Source organism: Myxocyprinus asiaticus, chromosome 41, assembly GCF_019703515.2.
Source record: "Myxocyprinus asiaticus isolate MX2 ecotype Aquarium Trade chromosome 41, UBuf_Myxa_2, whole genome shotgun sequence".
Lineage (NCBI taxonomy): Eukaryota > Metazoa > Chordata > Actinopteri > Cypriniformes > Catostomidae > Myxocyprinus > Myxocyprinus asiaticus.
The window spans coordinates 19,114,730-19,142,028 of NC_059384.1; the positions used below are offsets into that span (position 1 = coordinate 19,114,730).

The following is a 27,299-nucleotide window of genomic DNA, read 5'->3' on the forward strand; positions in this document are numbered from 1 at the left end:
CTGAAAATGGCTGTCCACCAATGATCTCCATCCAACCTGATAGAGCTTGAGAGGATCTGCAGAGAAGAATGGCAGAAAATTCCCAAATCCAGGTGTGCAAAGCTTGTCGCATCACACCCAGATAGACTTGAGGCTGTAATCGCTGTCAAAGGTGCTTCAATTAAGTACTGAGTTAAGGGTCTGAATACTTATATCAATGTGATATTTCAGTTTTTTCTTTTTAATAAATTTGCATTTTAATAAATCTGGTTTTTGTCATTATGGGGTATGGAGTGTAGATTGATGTGATTTTTTTTTTTTTTTTTAAAGTATTTTAGCATAAGGCTGCAACATAATAAAATGTGGAAAAAAATTAAGGGGTCTGAATACTTTCTGAATGCATTATACAGTAAATAGTAGAATACACAGTGAAACAATAAAGCATTACAAAGATTGATCACTTCTAAGTATAGTTTTGTCTTTTTATAGTTTCTGATTCTCTGCACGTTGTTTCATTGTTGTTTGAAAGTTCTTCGCCCAGAAATGCTGTATTCTTATCTCCACAGCTACTTAAATAATTTAGCAAGAAGCATCTTAAAAGACTACACACTGTAAATACTAATAGTTTTCTCAAATTGCAAAAACAAAAAACACACACACACACACACACACACACACACACACACACACAAAAAACATTATAATCATTGTTTACTCCACTTAAGCTTATTTTTTTTTTTACTATTCTTAGTAGTTTTAATTAAATTACCATCACCTTGTCATCAGTAAAAACATTAAGTGGTCCTAATTAAACAGTATTTAAAATGTCACATTTTGGAATCATAGCTCATATACATTCTTTAAAACAAGGGAACTTGTGTAGAAAACTAATTATTATTATTTAAAAATGTATATAGTTTTTATTCGTATGACTATTGTCGTTGTTTTGTTGTAGCTGGTTGTTAGTTGCGATTTGTGTGAAGTCAGCATTAGGGTGATTAGTGTTACCTCTTGTAAACTTGGAGCCTGTTAAATTTAAGCCATTCTACTATACTCAATAGTATTTTACAAAAGTGCAGCTTTTTCGTGTACTAAGAAGTACTGAGGAGAATCCAAGGTGCCATATGGCTAACTGAGATTCCAGTCATAATTTCTATAACTCAATTTATAGCATGTCAAAGATGTGCTATAACTCAGTTCACTTGAACCAAATAAGCATGTTTATTTAAAAAAAATAAAAAAAGCATGCAAACTGATTGCCTTCTAAAAAAATCTAAGAAATTTCAGCTAATTAGAGTTTATAGTGCAACATAAGCTGGTGGACATTCCAGTTTACTTGATCACAGTGCAATTATTCTGTAACATTGGGGCTGAAACTGAGGCTGGCCAAATTTAATATCCATTAAAACATTACATTTTTATATTCAAAATTAATCTGATAATGTTTTTGCATTTTAAAGCACATTAACATTGTAGATGTTTTAGTTAGAGTTAGTATATATATATATATATATATATATATATATATATATATATATATATATATATATATATATATATACACATATACATACATACATATGACAAAACAATGTTAACAAAATGATAATCTATCTATCTATCTATATATAGAGAGAGAGAGAGAGAGATTGACCACAACATTCAGTGCTCACTTATGCCATCCATAAAATCTACACTTGTCCATGCTTCAGTTATCCACATTTAAAATTAAGTAACCTTCAACTTCACTTGTTCAGCATTTATATTGCCTAAATTAAAATAAAAGTACAGGTATATACTGCATAAATAATAATAATAATAATAATTGTATTAAACATAAAATAGCCTAAATAAAATTAAAACAAATATATAGTGTTCCTACCCTTCATTCAAACACAGCTTGGAACATAGTGGAGGGTCAGTTTCTTGACACTGAGATGAATCCAATGAGCTATAGTTGCTGAATCCAAGGTACCACTGAGTTGCTGTAAACAGCATTGAAAGCATTCCTTAAGAAGAATTTAACCTTAAATTATTTAATTTAACCTAACCTAATATACTATCAGAGTTCGTACATACCATATCCCAGGTTTACCCCGACAAGCTTGAGACCAAAAATGATTGGCAAAATGAAACACAATTTAAACTGTCGGGTCAACAGCAACATTGTATCAATTTTGACCTCTCTCGTCGTTATTGCGAACTTTTACTTTGCGTTCTTTTTATTTCGCTGTGAACAGGTGAAAAAGGGGCGTGATATGTGTTGAATGACAATTGCATTTAGGGATGGAGGCGATTGAATTATTGTGTGTTAAGTCACGGGATCATTATAATAACAAACGCGATTTTATTTATTTGTAATCACATTATGAGTATAGCACTTTGCGTTTGCTCTTGCATTTATCTATGTATAGCCTATATTTATTACAATATCGCTGTTCTGAATTTCTAACATATAGGCCAAGCTCATATTCTAATCAGCACTTAATAAGGGAGAATTAGACGTTTATCTATAAAGCTGAAAATGCAATAAAAATTTTTAAAAAAAAATCAAAATAAAAAACTTTATGATAGCTGGAACCACATCTTCATAAAAAAAAAAAAAAATTAACAAATATTCAAAAAAGAAATCCTGAGCTTGTGGCAGCTGACCATAGGTTTATTTGTTTATGCTTTTGCTTCTCTATAAGCTCTAGAAGACAGGTGAAAGGTTTATCGCAGCCACTTTGCACCTTCAGATTGCAAATCAGGTTCTTTAACAAGTTCTAAAGAACAATGGCTCCAGATTTCACACAGGATAAATAACACTTATATGGCATACGCTCTGAATATTCAATACAGGAACCTAAACAGAATGAGAAAAATGCCCCTCTCTAAATAATTTAAAACACTCCAAAACGTTCATGTTAATCCTATAGTCAGCAATGGGGTTTTTTCATAGCAATTTAACCAAAAGACACTCATCTCTTCATAGATAGCCTAAAATGTTATGCTTCTCTTAAAACAATTTGATACAAATTAAAATTTTCAATTTAACACAGGAAAACATCTGTCAAGACAAAAATGGAAAAAAATGGAAAGCCAGAAGTAAGTGACAAAAACAAATCCATGCTCTATATTAAATTCTACATGACAGTGCAACCTGCTCTTATCATTCCAACATAGTAATTGCTAAAATATTTGGAAACCGTTTTTGCTCAAATCTGCATAATGCGAAACAAATTGGCAAAAAAGCTATTGTTGATGTCTGTTTCGGATTAAAAAGAGTTTTTGTTCTATTTAAGACAGAGGAAGTGAGAATGTTTCGGCTAAGCATGGAAGTCCATGTGTAAAGCCAGCTGACAAAGTCTGAGTGATCACATGCAAGTGCTGTTTTTGTATCAGGATCCTCTGCTGGCTTCAAAGGCTTGTCAGATGTGGACCATGTCAAGATTAGTGAGATGTAGACATTTATAGGTGAGGCATGAACACATTGTTGGTGACCCACACCAAGATGACAAGTGCTGACCCATCCAATGACTACATTCCCTTGAGAAAGCAGAACCAGCAACTTCAAACATCCGCGCTGTGTGTAGAGCTGGTGGTGTGTGTATGGGGGCGGATTCCATGTTCAACAGTGATGAATGAGAGCTGAAGTGGACAATTGACGGCCAGGGTCATAGACGCCCAAGGGCAAAATGAAAAACAAAATGGGAAAACGGAAGTGCAAATAGCTCTCTACTGAGAGAGTTCATTAGATGAAGAGCAAAATCCTGCTCACTTCTTAGATAGCATGCTAACTGATGGAAAATGGAATGTAATTTTGGGGTTTCTTCTTAGACTTGTGGGGTGCCAGAAAATGCGCGTCCACGATGTGGTCTACGGGACTGCGACCTCTCGTGTTTGCTTAGTTACCGAAATTTTGCACAGCAAACGAACAAATCGCCAATGTCAAGCACATTTCTTGTTAACGTCATTGTTTTGTTTTTTGAGGTCAGTAGCCTAACAACCCCAATTCCAAAATCCAAACTAAACATTTGTTTGATGCATGGTAGGCTAATAGATCATAGAGATGATTTCTAATTATCCATGTGATAACTACACACACACATACACACTCACAAACTTGTTTTTATATCATTGTGGGACTCTTCATATATAGACTTCCATGCATTTTATGGATTTTATACAGATCTAACGATAATCTCTATCCCCTAACCCTACCCCTAAACCTAATCCTCACAGAAACCTTTTTGCATTTTTACATTTTCAAAAAAACATCGTTTAGTATGTTTCATAAGCCATTTCCCTCGTGGGGACCACTGGCTGGCCCCACAATGTAGGTGATCTCAGGTTTTACATTTATTTGTAGTATAATACAATATAGTATAAACACACACACACACACACACACACACACACACACACACACACAAAACATTATGAGAGAGAGAGAGAGAGAGAGAGAGAGAGAGAGAGAGAGAGAGAGAGAGAGAGAGAGAGAGAGAGAGAGAGAGCGAGCGAGCGAGCGAGCGAGCTGGTGTTGAAGCATGTAAACATTAAAATATTTCTTTAAATTGAACAATTGAATTAGTTGACATTATAGCGTCTGGATGTTACAGATCACCATCTGACACACTATTCCTTTGACAAAAATCCACTGTTTTTCGGATGTAAATGTTCGCTACGGTCGTTTAATCAACGTTTCTTATGCGGCCCAAGAAGGCCTAATAGAAGAGGTAATATGCTGAAAAGTTACAAAGAGTTAATATTCTGCATTTCGAGATATTTATTGATGAACAGTATAAAAAAGAAAGTAGAAATTAATCTGACGGCATCTATATCATAGCCAGATTGTTCTAAAAAAAAAAAAAAACGTCCATAAAGACAAATTAAAGTTGTCGCTATAACTTGAGTCATTGAATCTGTGAAGAAAGCTTACAGTGTGGCTTACCCACAAACTTTGTGAGCAGCCTTCTCATTTACTAGCCTCAAGCATATGGCTTAATTATTTCAAGGCTTCTTCCGTTTCTTGTGCATGGCAATAGTTGAAAGCGCGATGCCACAACGGATAAACCTTTGTTCAAACCTCGCGGTCATGCAGGCGAGTCTGACATGATGCATAACCATGAGAAAATAACTGTGACAAACCATCCGTCACCTTATATAATATACGAATATATTAATCTCCTCTATGATATTTAAAAGTTCTTCAGGAAAAAAAAATAAAAAAATATATATATATATATATATATATATATATATATATATATATATATATATATATATATATATATATATATATATATATAAAATTCTTTCTTTTTATAATTTCGAAGTATTCCGGCCTTCTGGGTTGATCGTCAAGGATGCCATTTGGACAAAGCTGTGGGGGGAGATAATGCTTAACAAAACAGTTTCAATTGAAAAAGTAATTTGATTGACACCAGAAGAGAAAACAAATAAACAAAGAACGGGCAGCCATATGTTTAACAGCTGTTCGTATGTTCTGTACGTTCATGCAAACATCAGACTGCAGGGGGCGATAAAGAGTGAATTAAATCAAACCTATTTTTATTTATTTTACATTAGGCCTAACTGTCTTAATAGTCTGAGAAATTTAACTGGGTAAGCTTAAATTTATAATAAACCAATAGAAATGCATAATGGAGGCAGCAAAGTCATTTTAAATAAATATTTGTAGCAATTATTTCAATGTAAGTGTATATTCTTACCACAGCTGAAAAACAGTAAACCGGATACACAAAGGTTTTTTTATGCAGCAAAAAAGTGTATTAAAGAGCAGGTCTTTCAAAATATATGACGGCTCAGCTGACTCATGTCTGAGCTAAAACAGCAGAAATCAGAATTGATAATGATGCTTTACCACCACTAAACTGTACAAGACCTCTATGATACACAAGCATTTTTAATGGAATAGATTTAGCAAAATCAGCTATTTCAGATTTGATAATTGCTTTCATCAGAGTTCTCATTAAGAAAAGGGATAAGTTCCATAGTGTTTCAGAAAAGGCAGTGTTGCACTGGATCAAACTGGCTGATAGTTTTCAATCCTTTCCAGCAAGGCATCAGAGTAACCAGGGGAATAGTACCTGTTAAAGAAGAACCGATCAGTGGAACTGTTTAACAACAAAAACATAAACTATTAATTTAAAATCTAAATCTAAGCATTATAAAAGTTTCTGTTTGTCTTTAAAGGAATATTCCGGGTTCAATAGAAGTTAAGCTCAATGAACAGCATTTGTGGCATAATGTTGATTTCCACCAAAAATACATTGGACTCCTCCCTCCTTTATTTATAGAAATAAGAGGCACTTAATGGAAATGAATGGGGCCAATCCATAAACGTTCAAATATACACTGTTTCAAAAAAATCACTAAATAACCTTATCCGTGTAAAGTCATATCCAATATTACATCTTTGTTGTCAATGAAACCTTGTTATCCTGGTTTTGGACATAACTTTACACAAATAAGGCAAGTAATTTTTTTCACACTAAAATCATGTTAGCATATATAATGTTTACATCTTGTGGCTATACTTTTGAAACAATGTGTATTTTAGCGTTTATAGACTGGCCCCATTCATTTGCATTGTAAGTGTCTTACTGTAACCGATTTTTATTCATAAGCAAGGGGCGAGTCAAAATTATTTTTTTGGCAATCAGCACTATGTAACAAATGCTGTTGATTCAGCTTAACTTGTTTTGAACCCGGAATATTCCTTTAATTATATTTTTGTATGGTGCTGTTTATTGCTCAGTGCATAAACATGTGCATGAACCTGACAATCTCTTCAGGGTAGCAGCTGTTGATTGCATTAATGTATTCCTGAATGGCAGAACCAGGTTCTGCTTTGATTTCCTGTACTTTCTTCAGACCCCCACTGGTAACAAACAAGCGCCGTGCCTTACTATCATGAGGAAGAACCTTTAGTCGTGAAAGATGGGGAGAAAACAGATAAGCTGAGCCACAATTTTCATTGAGCTTAATAAGCGCAGCTTTCTTAAAATGTGTTGATAAAAGCAAGACCCTCTACCTTACTGAACTGGCAGACGACATGTTTAACAATGTTACTGGGAGCTTCATAGAGAAGAGGCTCTAATGCTGGTAGATATGTGCACTTCTGAAGGATGCTTTTCAAGGCCTTTTTTGCCTGTTTTAAGTAAGTCAACAAAGCAAAGAGGAGTTACAAAATTAACTAAATTACACCAGAAAAAAAACAAAAACAACAACAACTGAAAACAATACGTTTATCAATTGTCACTTCACTCATAGTGAAGCTGCTCACCTTGACCTGCAGGTCCTCTAAGCTTTCAGAGTCCAAATAGATATTGAGAAGTTTGGGGAGCACATTGGCCACAGCAACAGCTCGTGCATGCTCAGGCGTGTGTCGCCCAATCTGCCCAAATGCCCAAGCTGTAGCTGCCTTGATATGATCTTCTTGCTCTTCCTCTAAGCAAATAGCCAACTGTGGCACTCCCTGCAGGAGTGGAGAATCAAGTATGAACAGTTGAGGAGAGTGGCGGAGATGACAGGGAAGGAAAGAAGATCTACTGTCAATATTCTAGACTGAAACTATAAATATGTCGTCAAATTCAAGTTTTAAATATGAGCTTATAAAGATATGTGTTAACTGACTTTAGACACAATCACAGCCATGGCAAGGTTTTCGGAGTGTGCAGCCACGTAGCCCAGCATCATGATCCCCGGCAGGCGTGCATTCCCCTTGGAGTCCCCGAGGTAGTCAACCACAGCTGCAACACCCCCAACATTCACTATTATCTGGGACAGCTGAGTAGGAAACAAACATGCACACAAGCAAAGACACACACTAGTGTGACATAATGTCATATAATAAGGCAGAGAGTTTAGGAAGGCAGACCAGAGAAGCAAGTAAAAAAAAAGAGTGATGCAATGACTATGTGGTTTCCAGTTGTCTGTTTCCTGTGCTGCACTCGTGATAAATAACAGACCCGCATTCTCCATGGTTTACAGACTAGCTGCCTCACACCATGTTATTTAAACAGAGGGTGTCAAAGAGCTGACAAAGTGGAGATTCCAGTGTAACCCAAGCATCTTGAAATCATTTAGTGGGTATGTTGTGTATGTGGTAGGTACCTCAGGGGTATGTTTTGTGATTTCCCGAATAAGAGTAGTGACATTTTTCCGAACATATTCATCTGGGTCCTTTAGACAAGCTAGTGCGGCAGGGAATATCTCAGCCTCCACCACCATCTCTGCTACATCCACGGAATGCTTTGCGATTTGGCTGAGAGCTGAAAAAACCTGCCTCTGTAAAGTGCAGAGTCAAGTTTTGGGGATGTACAATTTATTGTGTATGGTCAAAATAAATTACAATATCTGTGTGTTACCAACCTTCAATTTGGCGTCCGGGTTTAGGATCATCTGTGCTAGGTGGGCGATGGCTCCGGTGTCCACTACTGTTTGCGCTAGCTCTGGGGAGTGCTTGGCTATGTCACTCAGAGTAGAAGCAGCAACCCTCTTCAGGGCTATCTCAGGCTCCTGGATACATAATACGAGTAGAGGCACAACTCCTGCATCTACAACTGCTTGGGACAGTTCTGTACATCAGGTGGGGCGATGAAGAATAAGCACAAGGATTAAAAAAGAAATAATTTATTGTAAAAACTGGAAAAAAACAAGTTTAAACAATGAGAAACCTTTTTGATTACTTACGTCCATTATGTCTGGCAATGTTCCCCAGTGCCCAAGCAGCTGCCTCTTTGACCCCAGGGTCAAACTCCTCCAGGGAGATAACAAGAGCATCCAGTGCACCACAGTCCACCACAGCCTGGGCCAGCTCAGGGGAGTGTTTAGCAACAGCTCGAAGAACAAACGCAGCAGCTTTCTTATAGAATCGCTGTGTTTCTCAGTTGCCAAACAAAAGAAATAAAAAGAAACGGAGCAAAAATCCCTTTAATGAACATGAGCCCTATTACCACATTTAGTATAATTCAATTACAACAAAATATCTTCATTGGAAAGTGTTCAACATTTCTGATGAGACCTCTCTGACAGTGTAACACAAATCTAACAATGAGTTTTTAAGGCAAAGCCTCTGCTAAATGAATAACAGCTGAATTTTTTTTGCTGGGTTAAATGTATTCAGGACAGTGCTCAGTTATGTTGCCAGGAGTTAAACAGTGATACATAACATATTTAAAGCCGTGCTTCAAAATCAAATGTATGTATCCAAAAGACATAGGCTACATTAGCCAAAAGATTTCAATATTACACATTTAACATCTAAATGTTAAATATATGTAGACAAACAGACCTCTTTAAAAAAAAAAATCTTTAATTATTATTTACAAATAATAAAGTCGCAAAGTTTGTTGAGCTAACTGTGTTTTAAAAAATGTAGCTTATGATAATTTGACACCTTTAGCCAAACCCATTTTATTCAAATTAAAGCTAAAAGGTTAAGCTGAAGAGACTCTTACGTTTTGCTCAGCCAGGGAATACACAAGCTGAGGAAGAATGTCTCCCTTTACTACAGCCTCAGCCAGGTCATCGTTATAGTTGGCAAGCCTTCCGAGAGCCAGAGCTGCTGTCTGCTGAATAGTTGGGACCGCATCCAAAAGGAGAGGCCTCAAAAGGGACATTACACCTAGCCAAAGAGAGTGAGCACAATTGTGCAGGTAAAAAAAAAACAGGAGTGGAAATACACTTGAGCAGATGAGAAGAGGATATACTTGATTCAAATCTTTCAAATCATATGATAGAATTCAAAACAGACTAAACTAAGCAAAGTTGTTTTCACCTTCAATCACCTTAAATCTGTACCTTAAATTGCAATGGACTGTCCATTAGACATGCACTGGAATACAATGCTTATTTGTTATTACATTATCCACAACAAATGGACACTTCCTTTTCCTGTTCTGTGAGAAAACATTCTAAAATTGTTGCTACACCGAAAAATACAGCAGAAAAAAATTACTTCCCACAATGAATAAGTTAAAGCACGAACTTTAAAATATTAAGTAAATTCTACATTTGTTCTAGATTCAAACATGTAAAAATGAATGCTCTAGATTATAAGTAAATATTATGTGTGTGTTTATTATCTTTACGTGTCATCATGTATCATTCCTAAAGTAGAAAACCTTGTTATATTTATTTGCTAATTTGAGTACATTTCACAGGTTAAAAAAAATAAGTACATATTACTGAACTTTTTTGAGCTGGTGTTCCCAGCATGCAGCGGGCTTGAATAATTAATGAGCTTGCATGGTTTCACTGTTTGCAAGTTGATTTACACTGTTTTTATTGTTATTTTATTGTCATGTTTGCTAACTTTTTTATGAAGTCTGAAGTTCATTTTCTACTCAAAACTACCCGTTCATGATAAAAAAAATTATCTGTTCATTGTTACTGTCATCACCAAGTGTTGAGGTCTGCATGCTCAGCTCTGTACCTTGCTCCTATCAGGTGATGCTGTCTATAGACAGGGTTGGGAGGGTTACTTTTGAAATGTATTCCACTACAGATTACAGAATACATGCTGGAAAATGTAATTTGTAACGTATTTCGTTAGATTACTCAAGGTCAGTAACATATTCTAAATACTTTGGATTACTTCTTCAGCACTGGTAGATTTTTTCACTTGTTTTGACTATAAAAACTCTGCCAGTACAGTAAGACAAAATACACATGTTAAAAATACATTCTCTGAAAAACCTAAATATCTTATGCAGTGTTGTTTCTAAAACAAGATAAATCAAACTGATGTTGTTTTAAGGATTTTTAGATATTTTTACAGGAAAACAATACAAAAATTATTATCAAGAATAAGATTTTTGCCCTAATATCAAAGTTCTTACTAGAATAAAAGAAATTATGATCCAACGTGAATTTTCTTGATAAAAAAAAATATGACCGTGCCTGGTAACATGTGCATGTAAAATGGCTAGAAATAGCATTTTAGCTTAGTGTAAAACTGACCATTTACACAAGGTTTATTTCTATTTCTTCTGCTCCAGATTTACTTCAGACTTACTTATCTGTCTGCTCGTATGAATGTAACACATCATAAGAAAGTGTTTTACCGCTGTTCAAATGCACTTTGGATCACATCATTTATATGTATAAATGTTTTCCATCTGAAAGGACTAAATATTAAATGAAACAAATGACAATAAAATGCAAAGTAATCTCTTCAGTAATCAAAATACTTTTTGAATGTAACTGTATTCTAATTACCAATGATTTAAACTGTAACTGTAGTGGAATACAGTTACTTATATTTTGTATTTTAAATACGTAATCCCATTACATGTATTCTGTTACTCCCCAACACTGTCTATAGATTACATGGCATGCACTGAGCTTCCCTGTGGAAGGCTTCCGTATTTAATGTGGTACATGATTAAACATGTATTTACAAGGAAAGTTGAAAATGTGAAATGTTCTAATAAAATGATCATGTAATTTTGACTAAGTTTATCTAATTACCATGTACATTATATGTGTAAGTAAATGTTACTGTGTTAACTGAAATGTTTAAGTTAAATGTACTCACTTTAATCAATATTATGAAGTTAAGTAGATTTAACTCAATTTTACACCATTCAAATTTATTTAGAAAAACTGTGTGCAAAAACTTGCAGTATCTCTTACTAGTCCTTTATTTTCAGTGCATACTTCATGAAGTAGCCTACTTCTACTCACTTAATTTTCCTCACAATACATACTTACCAGCATTTTGAAGTGTTTCAATGTTTTGTGGTCTTGTTGCAAGCTCTGCTACAGTTTGCACAAATTGCGTTCTTGCTTTTTGGTACGTCTCAAACACTGCAAAGGAATGATATTCGCATTTTACAGATTTAGGATTGTCTGATAGTGCATACTTTTCGTGCATTGCTTAAGTTAAAACCTAGCCCAGGATAGCTATACAAATGAAACAAATCTATGCTAACAATTATGTTCTTACCAACTATTCAACTGACTGCAACAGTAAACAACCACTAGTACGAATTTGTCATTACGTATTTCTAATGTTTTTAATAATGTCATAACATCCCCTAACTTTCTCACCTTGCAAAACCTGTCGCTGACTCATAGTTATCAGTATACCCAATAGGAACAAAAAAGACAAAAAGCAGTATAAGTGCGACAAAAACACGCACACGTTTAAACTCCCGTTAGGAAACAGCGTTTGTTGTGACTTTGAGTTTGGCGGAGGCGTGCAACGGTTGTCTTGGCAACAAACCGGAAGTGATAGGCACCGCGTTCGTTCAGTGAGCTGGCTATCATGTACTTCTGTTCAAAGCGGTATCAACGCCGAACAAAGGCGAAATAATCCTACATTAGCTTGTGATATTTAACGGGATGCAACAACTGTCGATTGAACGTAGGATTTTTGGTAAAAGCAGCGGCGAGGTCGAACAGCTGCCTCTACAAGGGGTCCTACAGGGTTACAGCAGAGACAAATGCAGGCAGAGCATCAGTAGGATTTAGTAATTAATTGTCGTTAAAGAAGTTTGAGAACAGAAAAGAAACAATACTTGCTAGTGTGTAGGTAATTATCAGCATTTCATCTTACAATGAGCAGAAGACTTTCAGTAACCTACATTCTTGCTCACTTAAAAAAGCTCTGATCTACTATTTTTGAATTATTTTTCCAACATTAATTATTCGATATTTTAAGCTGGTGCCAAGAGGATTATCAATGCATAATGCCTAATGCCTTGCATATTTGCTGGTCGTATTTATAGGCATATTTGTTGCAGCTCACACATTCTCTGTCCTTGTTGGCGACACTAATATTAACCCTCTAAAAATAGCCAACACTTCTGGCCAAGCACTGAAAACACTTTGTGTACTGTGCTAGTTTTTACTATTGTGTAACTATGTTGCGCATAGGTCTAAAACAGTCAAATCTATGGTTCAAGTTCTTTATTTAATCTGGTCCATTATTGGAGTATTCTTTTTTTTATTTATTTTTTATTATTATTATTATTTATTTATTTAAAGGAATATTCCGGGTTTAATACAATTTCAACTCAATCAACAGCATTTGTGGCATGATATTGATTACCGCAAAAAATTATTTTGACTTGCTCCTTTTCTTAAAAAAAAAAAAAAAAAAAAGCAAAACTTGTGGTTTCAGTGAGGCACTTACAATGGAAGTGAATGGGGCCAATCCATACAAATTAAAATACTCACTATTTCAAAAGTATAGCCACAAGACATAAACAATATGTGTGTTTACATGATTTTAGTGTGATAAAATCACTTACTAACCTTTTCTGCATAAAGTTATGGCCAATTTTACAACTTCATTGCCATGAAGATGTAAATTCAACAAACCCTAAAACGACTGTAAAATTACGATTTAAACAACTTTACAGCTCAAATAATACACACGTTTTAATTATTAATTAATGTATATGTTTTTATAAAATAATAAGCTCCCATTTTTCCTTTAAACCCTCCAAAGATTGGCCCCATTCACTTCCATTATAAGTGCCTCACTAACCTCGACTTTTGCTTTTTGTAAAGAAAAGGAGGGACGAGTCAAACTTATTTTTTGTGGTAGTAAATATAATGCTACAAATGCGGCTGATGGAGCTGAATTTATATTGAACCCGGGATATTCCTTTAACGGGCCTTCAAACTCCAGCTTGTCTGAGGAGTTTATGATCAAGCTAACAAATAAAAAAACAAGCAAGCAGTTCAACAAATTCGTGTGTAAATGCTGTTTATAGATTTAGAACAAAGATGTTTATTCGTCAGGTTCATCATGACACCAGCCCTTACAAGATCTCGTTCCACTGAATGATCACAAATGAGAAAAAAAAAAAAAAAAAAATACAATAAAAATCCCCAAATTGTTCTTTAGCCATGGCAGATTATTCGGAATTTCCCAAAATTAATGTAACTAGCCTGACCAGTGTGTTAGCTTTTTCTCATTTTCACCTCTAAATTCCCCTAAGATCTGTTTAAATGATAGGTTACCCTAACTGTCAAACAGTTTTGTTAGGTCAAAGTGAATTTATAGGCTACTATTGCCTCTGTAACACGGCCACTTGCACTGATCCAAATGAAGACAGAGTAAAACGTCCAACCACCTTGAATAAAAGACTATTTAGACTAGCCGCAGTGACGTTGCCGACTGAGGTTTATTAAAGAAGCCAGTGTGTCTACTTATTTATTAAAAATTCAGATGAAAAATTTGTCTGTTGAAAGTATTTTAAAACCAAATCGACAACATCCAATTAATGAGGAGACTGTCAATTAAACTACATGTCCAAAACAGGTTTATTACTTACCTAGTTGGTTGCTGTCATTACCTCAGTGTAACCATATATGTCGCAATCAATGCGAAATGCAACTTTTTGCGGAGTCAAATGCGGGGACTGATTATTTGTGCTTTACACATTCACAGATATTCATGGAGAAATGTTCCCGTTCCTAAAGAACAACGAGATACATTGCGCAGGCTATATAAGCATTTATTATTATTATTATTATTATTCATTCAATATTCGCCCTCTACACCGATTAGCGGACTCAACCAAAGTATTCAGAACTCCAGTGACAGGTAACTTGTACTCAGAATAATGCAGAAAGACAATGATGTGGTAAATAAAGATGATAAACCAGTCACAATTCGTATATTTGTGGCAGATGCGTCAAAAAATACCTTCCAACCAACCGACGATATCCAGTTTTGACATGAGGTCAATTTGACATTCCCACAGGTTAATCGAATAGTTAACTTAAAGTTGAGTGACATCTCCATCTTTTGTGGCATTGTCTTCAAAAACGGCTGTGGTGCGTGCTGCCATCAATCTCTAAATAAAAACTCCATCACAACCATTATAACGTTGTCATTGTAAGCAATTTTATGATCATTTCTTTATTGCCTGTTCGGAGCTATTACTAAAAATAAAAATAGTCCCACTAAATTATTTGTACCAAAATGTAAACTTTAACCGTATGAGCCAATAAATAATAATAATAATAATAATAATAATAATAATAATAATAAATTAAAAAATAGCCTTCCATATAAATACATTCGGTTATTTAGGGAAACTTTTAACCTATGTAGATGTTTCAAATACTCCTTTTTCAGGTTTTATGCAGTGTTAAAACGTAAAAGACGATGTGAAAGTGTAAAATGTTTTATTCTGTGCAACAGTCACAATACAATAGCTGTCAAAAGTCTACAATCGATCAATAAGACAAATGAACACTGAAGACATCAAACTGTTGTCTAGAATGAGCAGTGGATCGTATTAACAATTACTGTTTGACTTCTTCGTACAAATTCTTGTATGTATTAGCCTAAAAAAGCCATCTTAAACGTATGTGCATGCTACAGGCCTGGAGCATGACCTCCAGAGCATCTGTTTCGTTGTAAACGGGTAAATCTACCCGAAGCGACACAGTGGAGTAAATCGCAAAATAACTGCACAAACTTGAAGAAATACGAATAATAAAAATCCGTACGTTGGCAAGAGCGTAAAATTAGCTTTCTTTCTTCCTTTGAACACACAGGCCTAATATGCGTTTTTGTCCTTTAAATTTGAACTATATATATTTTTTCTTTGATACATTCTCAAAAGTTAGCTGAATATACCAGGAATGTTAAGGAACTACCCCAGAAAGACAAACTAAAATCAAAGTAAATGTTTTTTATCATGCTTTTGAAGAACATTATAATACACACGTAAAATACAAGCAACACATAATGTCTGAATGTGTTTCTGAAAGTAAAAATATATATATAAAAAGATTATAATTCAGTCAGTTCTGCAAACTGTTCCGTGGCTGTTCGGAAAATGCCACAACCGTTCAAAATGCTCTGTGCTCCACTTAATGTCGTTAAATGTCCTTAATGCCAAATATGTCGTTCTCACACAAACTTAACAATTCCAGCAATACAACGAATGAAATGCGTAACTACGTTAAAGTTGCATGTAATATATTGTTAATAACAACAAAAAGAAGGGGATCTAAATGACACTACGTTGGCATGTAAATAGCTGGATTATATCTGGCGTTGGCTTTAACATGTTGTCCCTTTTCATCCCGACGATGTGGAAGATCCATTCAGCGTTGTCTTTCGCACTCTGTTTCCAAAGCTGAACTGTCGATTTGGACTTGTCATTGTGATGCCATTAATAGGATTGGAAATATGGGTGAAATGAGGTTGTGAAGGCTGAACCGGTGTGCTTGGACTCGGTAGTGGTGTGGAGGTGGATGGAACTCCAGCGGGACTGCTGGCTTTATCGCTGGCTGAGTCGCTTTCAGAGCGGTTTGTGTTCACGCCAACTTGCGGGTGAGTAATCTTAATTTTTTTGCAGCTGGGCCGCACTCGGTATTTCAGAGGCAGTGGTCCATTCTATGTAATGTGAGAAAATAACAAAGGGTACGTTATCTTTTAACTCTGATACCAAAATTCTAAATCCAAATAAAAAACGAATTATCAGCCCCTATAAAAAATGATGCTTTGAAATTCCAAAGCAAGAAAAGTATAGTCTACCTGCTTGGATAAAAAAAATTCTTTAACATTTTTTTTTATTATTATTCAGTTTGTAAAGTTACATTTAATACTGCATTTAACACCATAAAACTTCAAGTAATGGCTTAATTTGAGCGCTTACTCTTCTCCATGTGTAGATGTAGGCAATGTCCATTAATGTGTAGTAATCCTTCAAAGGCTCATCCTCATACATAACTTCAATCTATTAGAACAATTAACAATAATATTAAAACAAGCACCCAATCAATGTCACACTGTTTTGCAAGATCAGTCAAAAATAAATAAAAATTCCTGAAAAAATCTATTTGATGAAACACTGAACTACTAAACTGTATTACTGAAATAACTTGAAAAAAAAAAAAAGAATATATGTCATCTGCATTTACACTACATACACATTACCTGGAATGTAGGAGGTATATCCATTTTACTTCTCAGAAATTTCCTCAAGTGCATCACAGTCATGGCAGCAGGGCACTGCAAGTATCTTTTATTATTAACCTGTGCAGGCAAAACAACTTTTTAGTTTTTTAGTTTTTTAAAGACAGCACAGCAAAGACACTAGCAATGCTGCAACTTAAATGATGAAACTAGGCTGCACAATGGTTTGCACACACAAATACGTCACTCAAATTTTCACATTATTCCCCATAATCACAAAGACAAAATACACTTAGCAACAGTAAACAAATCCAGATTCCAGATCTCAATTACCTCGTCTTTTTGCCTCTCATCTGTGCTGCCTTGCAGTTGGGCCCTGAACAATAAGTTTGTAAAATAAGCATAATTAAATCATAACAATTTAGGTTTTTAAATACAATATCTGTATCATTAATACTACACTACACACAACAGAATCTGTCACTTTAAATTGACATTTTTCCAGAATATTTTTGTTATAAGGGGTTGCAAAAGTTAAACTGCACAGAAGAATACACTTGACAACAGTGTCAAGTCACTTACAAAAACATTTGCAAGCATATACCTGTGATCAAAAAACTCAATTGACAAACTGATAATCTCATCATCTGTGATGATTCTCTTGTCTTCATCAGCGACTTCCCCTCGATCTTCATTGGATCCATTTGCAACTTTGAAAAAAAAAAAATCATACAAAATACATAATGAATTAGGCTTCGATAAAACATATCAGACCAAACAGTTGCGCAACAGTTTGTTCAAATAATTACCCTAACAATGTAACAAATATTGTTGAAAAAGACTTACCATCCACTGAAGGATGTTCAGCATAAAAATCTCTCCTACGCTTCATCTCATCTGCACAGAAAAATAAATGTTTACATCAGGGCACACTCCAATATGCACAATTAATTACTAACACAATAACATGGATTTCCATTTCAGTGATTAACTTACTTTTGAAAAGGCCAGGAACCAATTTGTATACAATGTCCTGTAGAGTTTTGTCAGACCTGGGGGGTCAATTTTTGGATGATTGTCAGGTAAACAATTTTTGCAATAACTATGCAATTTTGACTATCCTGTTGTAAACAACTTAAATTTTTCTTAAATTACAAAATGGCAGATGTATGCTTGCAAATCAGTCACTGCATATCTATTTGTAAACAATGAAAATATGGAACAGACAGTGATTGTATACCGAATATTGAGAAGTGGCTTTGTTTTGTGGACCTGCACATCACATACGGGACAGTATTTACTGGTTTCCAGGTAGCGGACAATGCACATTTTACAAACTGAGGATCAGAAAAATGTCACAAAATAAAAGACACGTTATCTTGATGTTACATGATATACAAATTTTAGCCATAATAACAGAAAAGTGTGCAGCCAACCTCTGTATACTCACATGAGTGCAAGCACTCTATGATTGTCGTTGCATCTATGAAATATCCACCACATAAGACACACATCAAGTGGGGATTGAGCTCTGTAATCTTGATCCTTGTTGTACGATGCATCGTCATGGGATAGAAAAGACCCTGCAGGAGTATCAAGAAAAGGTGAACAAATGTAGGCTACTTGCCAATAATAGCAACTGCCAGAAGGAAAACAATAATGACTTTTTGGCTCAACCTTTTTTGAGCCTTCAACAACAGAAGAATCAAGTCAAGTTATTGTGGGGGATGAGAATAATAACGGTATTTCGTCCAATTTAATAAACAGACAACGACAATAAGAATTTTAGGTCACCTCTTCAACGCAGGTTAGGTGTTGTGCAATCGCACAATTGCTTTATCGAGCGATCATATATGCAATAGATTCGCCAACATGGCACAAAATCCCATAACACAATCAAATGCATAATTCCGTGATAAGGAGAGTACACTGTACTTGGCGAACACGTTTTACGGTTTCTATAGCAACTCAAGCCGCATAACATGGCAGAGCCAAGCACTGAACGCACAAATTTTGATATAAAACATAAATCTTTCAATAAATTCAAAAGTACAGACGGCGAAAGACCATGTCGGTGATGTGATGTCTGCTTTGTTCTAACAGTCTCTCCTTCCTGGACCGTTAGTGTTGCAATAGTTCATTTCCCATGAACGCTCCTTGCATTAAAACGATACCCGTTTGACATATTTCCTTTGTTCACAAATCCATTTTCTAAAACAACCTTTTGTCGGGAAAGTAAGTGCTATGAAGTGCTGATAGACCTAACTGCGGAAAAAACGCAAAACCTTTTAATGCCTTGCACACAGTATAAACTGAAGTTGTAAAAGTTCTAAAATGGTTTTTTTTAAAGTAACTTTGTTGCTTGCTGTTTCAGAAAATTATGCATTTAAAGGTGCTGCAATAAGGCATTGCAGTTAGAAATGAAGCCATCTGACAGCACACAACCGATTTTTAAGAACGGGTGAGAAAATTTTAAGAGCCTGGCACCGTGTTGAGTATCAAGATCCATCCACACGCACAACAGATCCACCCACACGTATAACGTCAAGAATAGGCACGTCAGTGGGGCACCTTTCAAACCAACATCAATCTTGGAGGGAAAAAAACCCGTCAGCTTGTGCACCCTTATCAGCTAAATATAGACTAAATGACGTGCAGGCGGCTATATAAGATTTCTACGCGTTATTAGGGTGATTAAGGTGAAAATGGGACACTTTCTGATCATTTGTCACTGGCGTAGTTTTTGAAATATGATTAATATGGCTACATCAATGTCATACCAGTATCGGAATTTCTTAAAGCAATTTTTTTTTTTTTTTTTTGTTATTGATGAATATACACATTAATAGATTATTAAGCTTTAGTGTCCCACTTTACCTGTATTCCAACAATCATATAGTAAGTCATGACGTATCATTTTGCCCACTATGAACATGTTGTCTAACTGTGTGGACAGCATAACACTGACAAAATGTAATACTGCATTGTTTGTTCCTACTATTGCAACCTGCGTTTCTTTTCAGTTATAAAACCAAATCACTTTTTGAACTGTCAAGACAAATGGCATTCTTGTTAAATCAAATAAATACACATGCATAATATACACATGCAATATAAATAGGCCTATGTAAAAAGGGGGAAAGAGTCCGAGAAATTGAACAACTAAAAAGCAATAACAAAGCCACAGCACTATCTTCTTTATGCGGCGTATTTTGATTAAATCTGGTGTCATGCTGAACTTCCAACAGGCTAAACATATCTCAGAAATGATGAAAGACAGAATCAAAGTCGTCACTATTCCATAACACGTCACTAGGCTACAGATTTCGCCTTGACATACTTCAATGTGTCAGGAAAATGATACCAAAACAGGCAAAATTATTCACCGGACCCTATGAGGAAAGGCTGCTCTTTCTAAATCAAGCAATTGAGACCTGAGCCAATCATTTTAATTATATAACAATTAAGAAAACAACCCACAGTAAAAGTCAAATATTAAAATATATTTTTCTACTCGTCATGTAGGCTACCAACACAAAGCACAGCCATGTGTCAGAACAAGACATATCTAAATATGTGATAATAGCCTAATTCTGGAGTTTAAAATATTATTTAACTTAAAAGGTCGAGAACATGAAGCAATGCGTAGCCTATGTTTGTCGAAGTCCAAACTGCCATAATGTTCACAAAAAACCTTATGCCAGTTATTTCTAGGCTATATCAGGATTTTTCAGGTCAGTTGGATGAATCGCAGAAATCACAAAAAAATATTTTAAATAAGTTTAAATAAGTAGCCTACCCGAGTTTAAAAACTTGTGTTGTTTTATCAAGCACACATCGTCCGTATATTGAATGTCTGCTGTCAACCACTGAACGCTTAGCCGTGTACATCCGACAACAGGACAATGCTGAGTTACCATGTAAATTTAAGTTAAGAAAACATACAAATAGGATCCATTCAGTTCAACAGTGACTTTATCGGATCGTAAACATCGTACGGAGCGCATATCTATAAAATTAGATAACTGCTCAATGATAGAACAAACAGAAAATCCTTTGGAAACAACCTCACATGAACAGTTGACCCATCTCGTCTGCGATTTTGCGTGCACATCAGGATTCATTAATAACTAAACCGTTTTATTAAACCTGTACCAACAAGCAAACATGATGATGTCAATAATCGAATATCCTAAAACTAAACACGAAGCATTCGCGCAGCACTACGAAATATTCTTAGATAAAATAACTGAAATCTGTAAGCACGCCGTGGAGACGAAGACAATGTTACGTGCGCGAGCCTGTCAGTTCCCGCATCCATTCGAACGCGTCTCCATTTTAAGCTCACAAATACATAAACAGTACTGGGTTTGAAATTAGAGTTTGGTAAGCCACGATATCGAAGAACACATACCTTACAGAGCTGGGGTGAATAGTCGAGTCTAGAGGTGGTTAGACGATGAAAGTTGTAAGTCGATCAGCAGAAAATGAATACGAGCCAAGCGGCCATCTTGAAAAGGGCTGCAGACGCTGTCAATTGCAACAAGAGAACGGCGGAGCAGAGCGCATTTCAATAAGAAAAAAGAAAAACGTCCGGTTCTCGATGTGCGTGCCTTGCTCAGTTGCAGATTTGTGAGAGGTCTTGTCTTTTTACCTCGCGCTAGTAAAACGACCAGGCTGATGAGCGTGTTCTCTAGGCTAGCTCCTTCAGTCGGGTCTTTGAAAAATGCTGCGCTGATGGTTCAGTGGAAACTGACACCGTCCCCAAAATGGCTTGTAGTTAGACCGCCCCGTTCATCACGTGATCTAATTCCTTAAGGGTGGCCTGGGAATATGTGTCGGTGTATTCAACTCTGCTCACTGACTGCAAATAACAAAGAATTACGTTCCAAAATCCCTTTGACCGTGGTCCAGTTCCTACGGTTTTCACAACAGGCTAATTTCCTATCGGTCAGCTTTGAACCGTGAATCTTCTTTCCATAGCCAGGGGTTATATTAAACTAAATAGCGCGTATACATTTAGGAAGAAATTCAAGTGTCAACCAATCACATGCTCAGACATGGTATGCCAGATACGTTTCTGAATTTATTCATACAGGGTGGAGAATGTAATGCCGAGAGGCAGCACAACATAATATGAAGTCTGCGCACGTTCCACTCATGTGTGTCCCCTCTAATAAGCAGTGCCGTTTCCTTCTACAAACAGACTCAGTTATAATACCGTCCAGCATCATTCCTCATTATAATAATGAACTTGTATTACTATTCCTGGGCTGGCCTTAACGTTTTTGTTAACCTTTGTAAAATAGTCTGTATACAATGCGTTGTTTGTATCGAGTAACACGACCCAGAGGTCAGACATTAGCCTACTGATAGTACAAATTCTATATCTGTATCTATATATTCTGATATCTAGTAAGCATAAAACAATGAATTTGCTACAAAGAAATCTAACACTGAAACGTCATAATTACAAAAAAGGCAAGTTTTTTTTTTTTTAATCAAATTGGATTTTTATTGTGAATCTTAAAGGGGTAAAGTGACAGCACATTAGTCAACATGTAAAAAGAACACTAATAATACAAAACAAAGAAATTGGTGGTGCATTGTTTCTGGTGGGCTGGAGAAATTGCACGTTTCCACGTTAAACCTCAGATGCAGGAATCAAGACTGAGTTGCCCTCTCGAGACTTTTTGCTGCGTCCTTCATTTTCCCAACCAAATCCTAAACAGAGTACAAACAACCCAGTATATATCCACCATCAAAGAAGACATGTTAGTTCCAAACTTTATCTGGGCTAAACATATGTGTACTGCAACACGGTTTAAAAAGTCATATCCAAAGTATGATGCTGTCATTTAAAGGTGCCAAAACAGTTTTTCATTTAACTATTTCACCTGGCTAAACCTAACAATATCTTGGTGCGCTGAAGATAAACCTTATAAATCAACTTAAAAATAGACGATTAATGCATTAAAATAGGGGTGGACGTGTGGATTTTTCTCAAACAAAAAACAGACTAGTTCTGACCCTTAAACACATGACATCAAACGTTTGCCTGGAAAACAAAATGTTGAAGCCGATCTTTCACAGCATACAAATCAGTTAATTAATTTACCGTGGTCACAGATTAAAAATTAATGGGTTGGTGATACGACAGAACTTTTTTCTCTCTCTTTTTATTTTATTTATTTGCCAAACCCATCCAATAACACTGCTAAAGTTCTCCGTCGCTAAATTGTGTCTGAAATTAGTGTGGGTCCCTTAAAAAAAAAAAAAAAAAACCTGCTATAATGCAGATGCATTTGTTTTATTAATATTATAATTTAATCTTTACTCTTAATTTTTTACTTTGCCAAGCTTTTTTGATTTCATTATGCTAAACTTGTGGGTCAATTCAAGCTATAAGGATATTTTTTAAAGGGATGTGATGTGACGATGATTGAGTGCACGTGAATTTTATGACTTGATCTTTCGGACAATTCACCTTTGTTTCACCCCTACGACAAACACAGGCATCTGTGTAATGACTAAGATAATAAAATAGCGGAGTAGGCTTTTCCAAAAACAGAAACCCAACAATTATTATGTAGAAAGATTCAGGTAGGCTATATCAATTAACTGAGGAATGTATAGGAGGAATTTAACATTTAGTTCTGCGCATCCCAATTGTGCTTACAGTGTTTGTGGAGATCGAGATTTGTTTAGACATTTTTTTATTTAAAAAATAAATAAAAATAGGAAGGCCTAAATGTAACATTGCAGGCGAGTAACTTCTAAGCGAGATTCAAAGGCTATCTTCATATTGCTTATGAGATTATACAAATAACATGCATAGCTCGCGTAAGCAAACAAAAGCGCACATTTTATGCAGAATTTTCCAAAACATTTTAATCAACGGATATATGCTGAAGTAAACGCATTTCCTGCATCTTTTAGCTAATCCTGTAACATGCCTTTTACAATTGATCACTTAACTGTGGATAAAGCAGGGTTCCCACATATAGTTCAAAATAAATACCTGAAGTTGCTCCATGGTGCAACTAAAATTTATTTCCGAAGAAGCGCCATCCCTCTGCAAAAGTAAACAGTGTTTAGTCAAAGTGGGAAAAAATAAGAGAACAACTGTTGCATATACTTTGGACACATGGCATACCTCAGTGTTCAAGGAAATCAGGTAAGATGGTTGATTGACTTTATGTACATGGCTATTCTGGCGAGAGAAACAATAGTTGAGACCACTGAGACCATATTAATAAAGCATTAGTAACGCTGACTAACATTAAAATAAGACAATTGAGTACCTTTATGCAATACTCAAGGCGCCATGAAGCATCAGTTATATGAGGAGGACATGTGTCAATGCTGAGAGACAACACAGATATTTAAGAAAATAATTAAATTAACACCACCTATAGTTCTTTGCTCCAATCATATAATATGAATAGAATATTTATTAGGAAGACATAACGTGTCATTTATTTAATGAAAATTGTACTAATTCATGTGCTAAACAAATTAGTATTCGTTAAATAAATGGTAAGGGATAAACGGACTGTATGCACGGATTTGATATTAAATTGAAATACATAATAAAATGTCTCACCTTGACAACAAAGATTCCAAATTTCTTTTGTTTTTCTAAAGAGAGAGAGAGAGAGAGAGAGAGAGAGAGAGAGAGATTTTAAAAACTACTTTAGTTTTTGAACTTTAATTGCATTCAGAGGTTAATGAGCACTGGGCATAAGACATCACCTGGTAAGAGATATAAAATATGTCCACTCTTTCACTAGGGAACTTGACGTCCTCAAGACACGAGCTACAAGGGCACACGAGATTTTAAGAATGGACAAGCAAAGTGATGAACAGTAATAGATTTAGGATTAAGGTCAAGAGCCATCTTCTGGATAAGATCATCTTTGAACATGTTACCTAATTGTTGATTTATCTGCATTTTGCTTAATTCCTTCCAGAATGAAGGTCGTTGCCGCGGTATGACAGTGTTTCAGGACAGTCTGATCGATGTGCTTCAATACTGGGTGACCTGCAATAGATGAAAACATTGCTCTCAAGAGACACAACTCTCGTGCGTGCGCGCGCGCGCGCGCGCGTGTGCGTGTGTGTGTGTGTGTGTGTGTGTGTGTGTGTGTGTGTTAGGGAGAGAGAGAGAGAGAGAGAGAGAGAGAATGATGATGGTGCTTAGCGGATAACTAGCAGGTGAGCTTTCTAAAAAGCGAACTTCATTGCTTATCTACCTAGATGAATAAAAATGCATTAACTGCAATACTGTTGACAAGTCAGATAAATACTCAGAGTAGTTCATTGTAATTCATTCAGATCTTAGGGGAAAGGCTGCAGTGTTGGTCTATGTTATAGCAGCCTAGCTTAGCCAGAATGGCTAAACAGAAGGTTCATTGATATGCCCTTATATGTTTTCGTATATGTCATTCGGCACATCACAAAACAAAGACGACACTTTTAGTCAGCCCGTGCATTATTTTAAGGCTAGACGACATAATCTGCCGAGTTTTAGATAAAAAAAATTACAGCAGCAACGGCCACCGCTTAGCCTGTGCGACTTCCTTTTTTTATAGAAAGCACCGGAAGTAATGCAGCACAAAGAAAAAACTACCATCTTACCTAGAACTGTTTCGCCTCGAGAGGAGGCGAGACTGTCGAATGCGACCTCGGTGAATACCGTAAATGATTTCAGGTCGAACAGATTTGGATCAGCAAGGGTTTGAAGCCCTTTCATCACAGTCTCCGACAACTCCATTTTGAGCAGACGCTTTAGCCTCAGTCACATGAGCGCGTCAGCTGATCTCAAGGCTTGTCAGTATATACACCGACACGGTATACTGATCCACCGCTTATTATATGTGTGTGTGTGTGTGTGTGTGTGTGTGTGTGTGTGTGTGTGTGTGTGTGTGTGTGTGTGTGTGTGTGTGTGTTTAATACCCAGATTAAAATGTTTACTCAACAACTCATAACTGACGACACATGCACCGAATAACCACTGATGCATATAACCTGTCATAAGTTCAGTTAAAAAGCTAACAATGTTACTTTAGTAGAATCATCCCAATAAGCTTGACGCCCAAGTCACTAGCCTACTTACCACGAATTCTTCCTATTCAACAACTGAAATGTGGGCTTTACATTATAACCTGTTACACGGCCTTATTATTTGTTTAATGTCATATTAACGTCTGAATTGTCAAATTGATAAATTTGTCTTTTTGATGAGTCACGGGCACGGCAAAGTCACAGCGAAATTAGCTAGCCTACAACTGGAAACTAAACCTTGCTTTAAATCATGAACATCAACATCTCTTTTATTAGTCTGCTACGTTTTACACCTCTTGTTTTTAATCATCAAGGTAAATATGAAAAATCTATGTCATCTATAATTTCCAAAAGACAACATGCTTCAAAATAGTTTACACTTTCAGTAGCTGTAAAAATGTGTGTCATGCAAAACGCCCTCGCGCAAAATCTGACCCTTTAAATCAACATTTTGTCAGGTGTGGACTTTAAGATTTAAGATTGCAAATCCTTTTAAAAATACATTGGTCGGCAAATCATATAGGCCTGCTAGTAGCTATATACTGTACGTAGCTAGGTTTTTACAGATTGGTTTATTACCAAGGTGTGATTTTTCCTTATAGGGATTATTACTGACCAGGCAAAGCCTTCATCAAACCCATTTAAAATAGATTTAACACTTTATTCTATTTACATAAACAGGTCCTTCAGCTACTAAATTTAATTTATAAGCTGTGTCTCGTTTCGAAGGCTGCGTGCTAGGTAGGACGCGTCCTTTGAAGGCTGCAGTATACCGAGTGTCCTGCTTTAAACAAGTCTCGTTTAAACGAGACGGCCTTCGTAGGACAAACGGAAACGAAACGTAACATGGTTGCTATGACAGCACGCCAATCTTTAACAAGCGCGAGCGCTTTGAGTGAGAAGGGAACAAATTCTCTTTAGAAGGGAATTTATGAGGTACATTTTAGGAGAGTTATAATGATGTAAAGAGAAGAGAAAATAGATTTTACAGGTGTACTTTTAGTGTAATACTTTATTTTAATTATATATTAATATAATTATACATATGATATACTCTGCACCCATCTACTGAGGTACTTCAACTTGGGAATTAACATTACTTGCGTTTGAACATCATATTTACGGGCAAATTGGCGTTGCTATTTTTTTTAGACATTTCCATTGAAGCAAAGAATTGTGGGTTGTGAGTGCCCACGAAGGATACACCTCATGCATCCTCCGAATTCCTATGAAAGAAGGTCGCATTCGAAGTGTCCTACTCGCTTTTCTGAAACGAGACAGTCTCTGACGTATGTGGCCGACATATGCGACCTCCGGAGGACGCTGCCTTTGAAACGAGACACAGCCACTG

General features: G+C 35.9%; 1 protein-coding gene and 1 pseudogene across 2 annotated transcripts; both read right to left on the minus strand.

Moving 5' to 3' along the window:
- Positions 1-5,555: 5,555 nt before the first annotated feature.
- LOC127431952 (sperm-associated antigen 6) lies at positions 5,556-12,159 on the minus strand. Of its 2 annotated transcripts, XM_051682623.1 has the most exons (11): positions 12,043-12,159; positions 11,704-11,799; positions 9,447-9,613; positions 8,680-8,863; positions 8,359-8,564; positions 8,101-8,274; positions 7,621-7,773; positions 7,271-7,462; positions 7,019-7,135; positions 6,764-6,909; positions 5,556-6,071 (listed from the first exon to the last, which is right to left on the minus strand). In XM_051682623.1, the coding sequence occupies exons 1-11, from the start codon at positions 12,065-12,067 to the stop codon at positions 6,008-6,010; spliced, it is 1,524 nt and encodes a 507-aa protein (XP_051538583.1). In that variant the 5' UTR covers positions 12,068-12,159; the 3' UTR covers positions 5,556-6,007. The 2 variants fall into 2 exon arrangements, with proteins under 2 accessions (XP_051538583.1, XP_051538584.1); XM_051682624.1 differs by lacking the exon at positions 6,764-6,909.
- A 2,962-nt stretch (positions 12,160-15,121) lies between these two features.
- On the minus strand, positions 15,122-25,754 carry LOC127431999 (polycomb complex protein BMI-1-A-like; annotated as a pseudogene).
- Between the last annotated feature and the right edge of the window lie 1,545 nt (positions 25,755-27,299).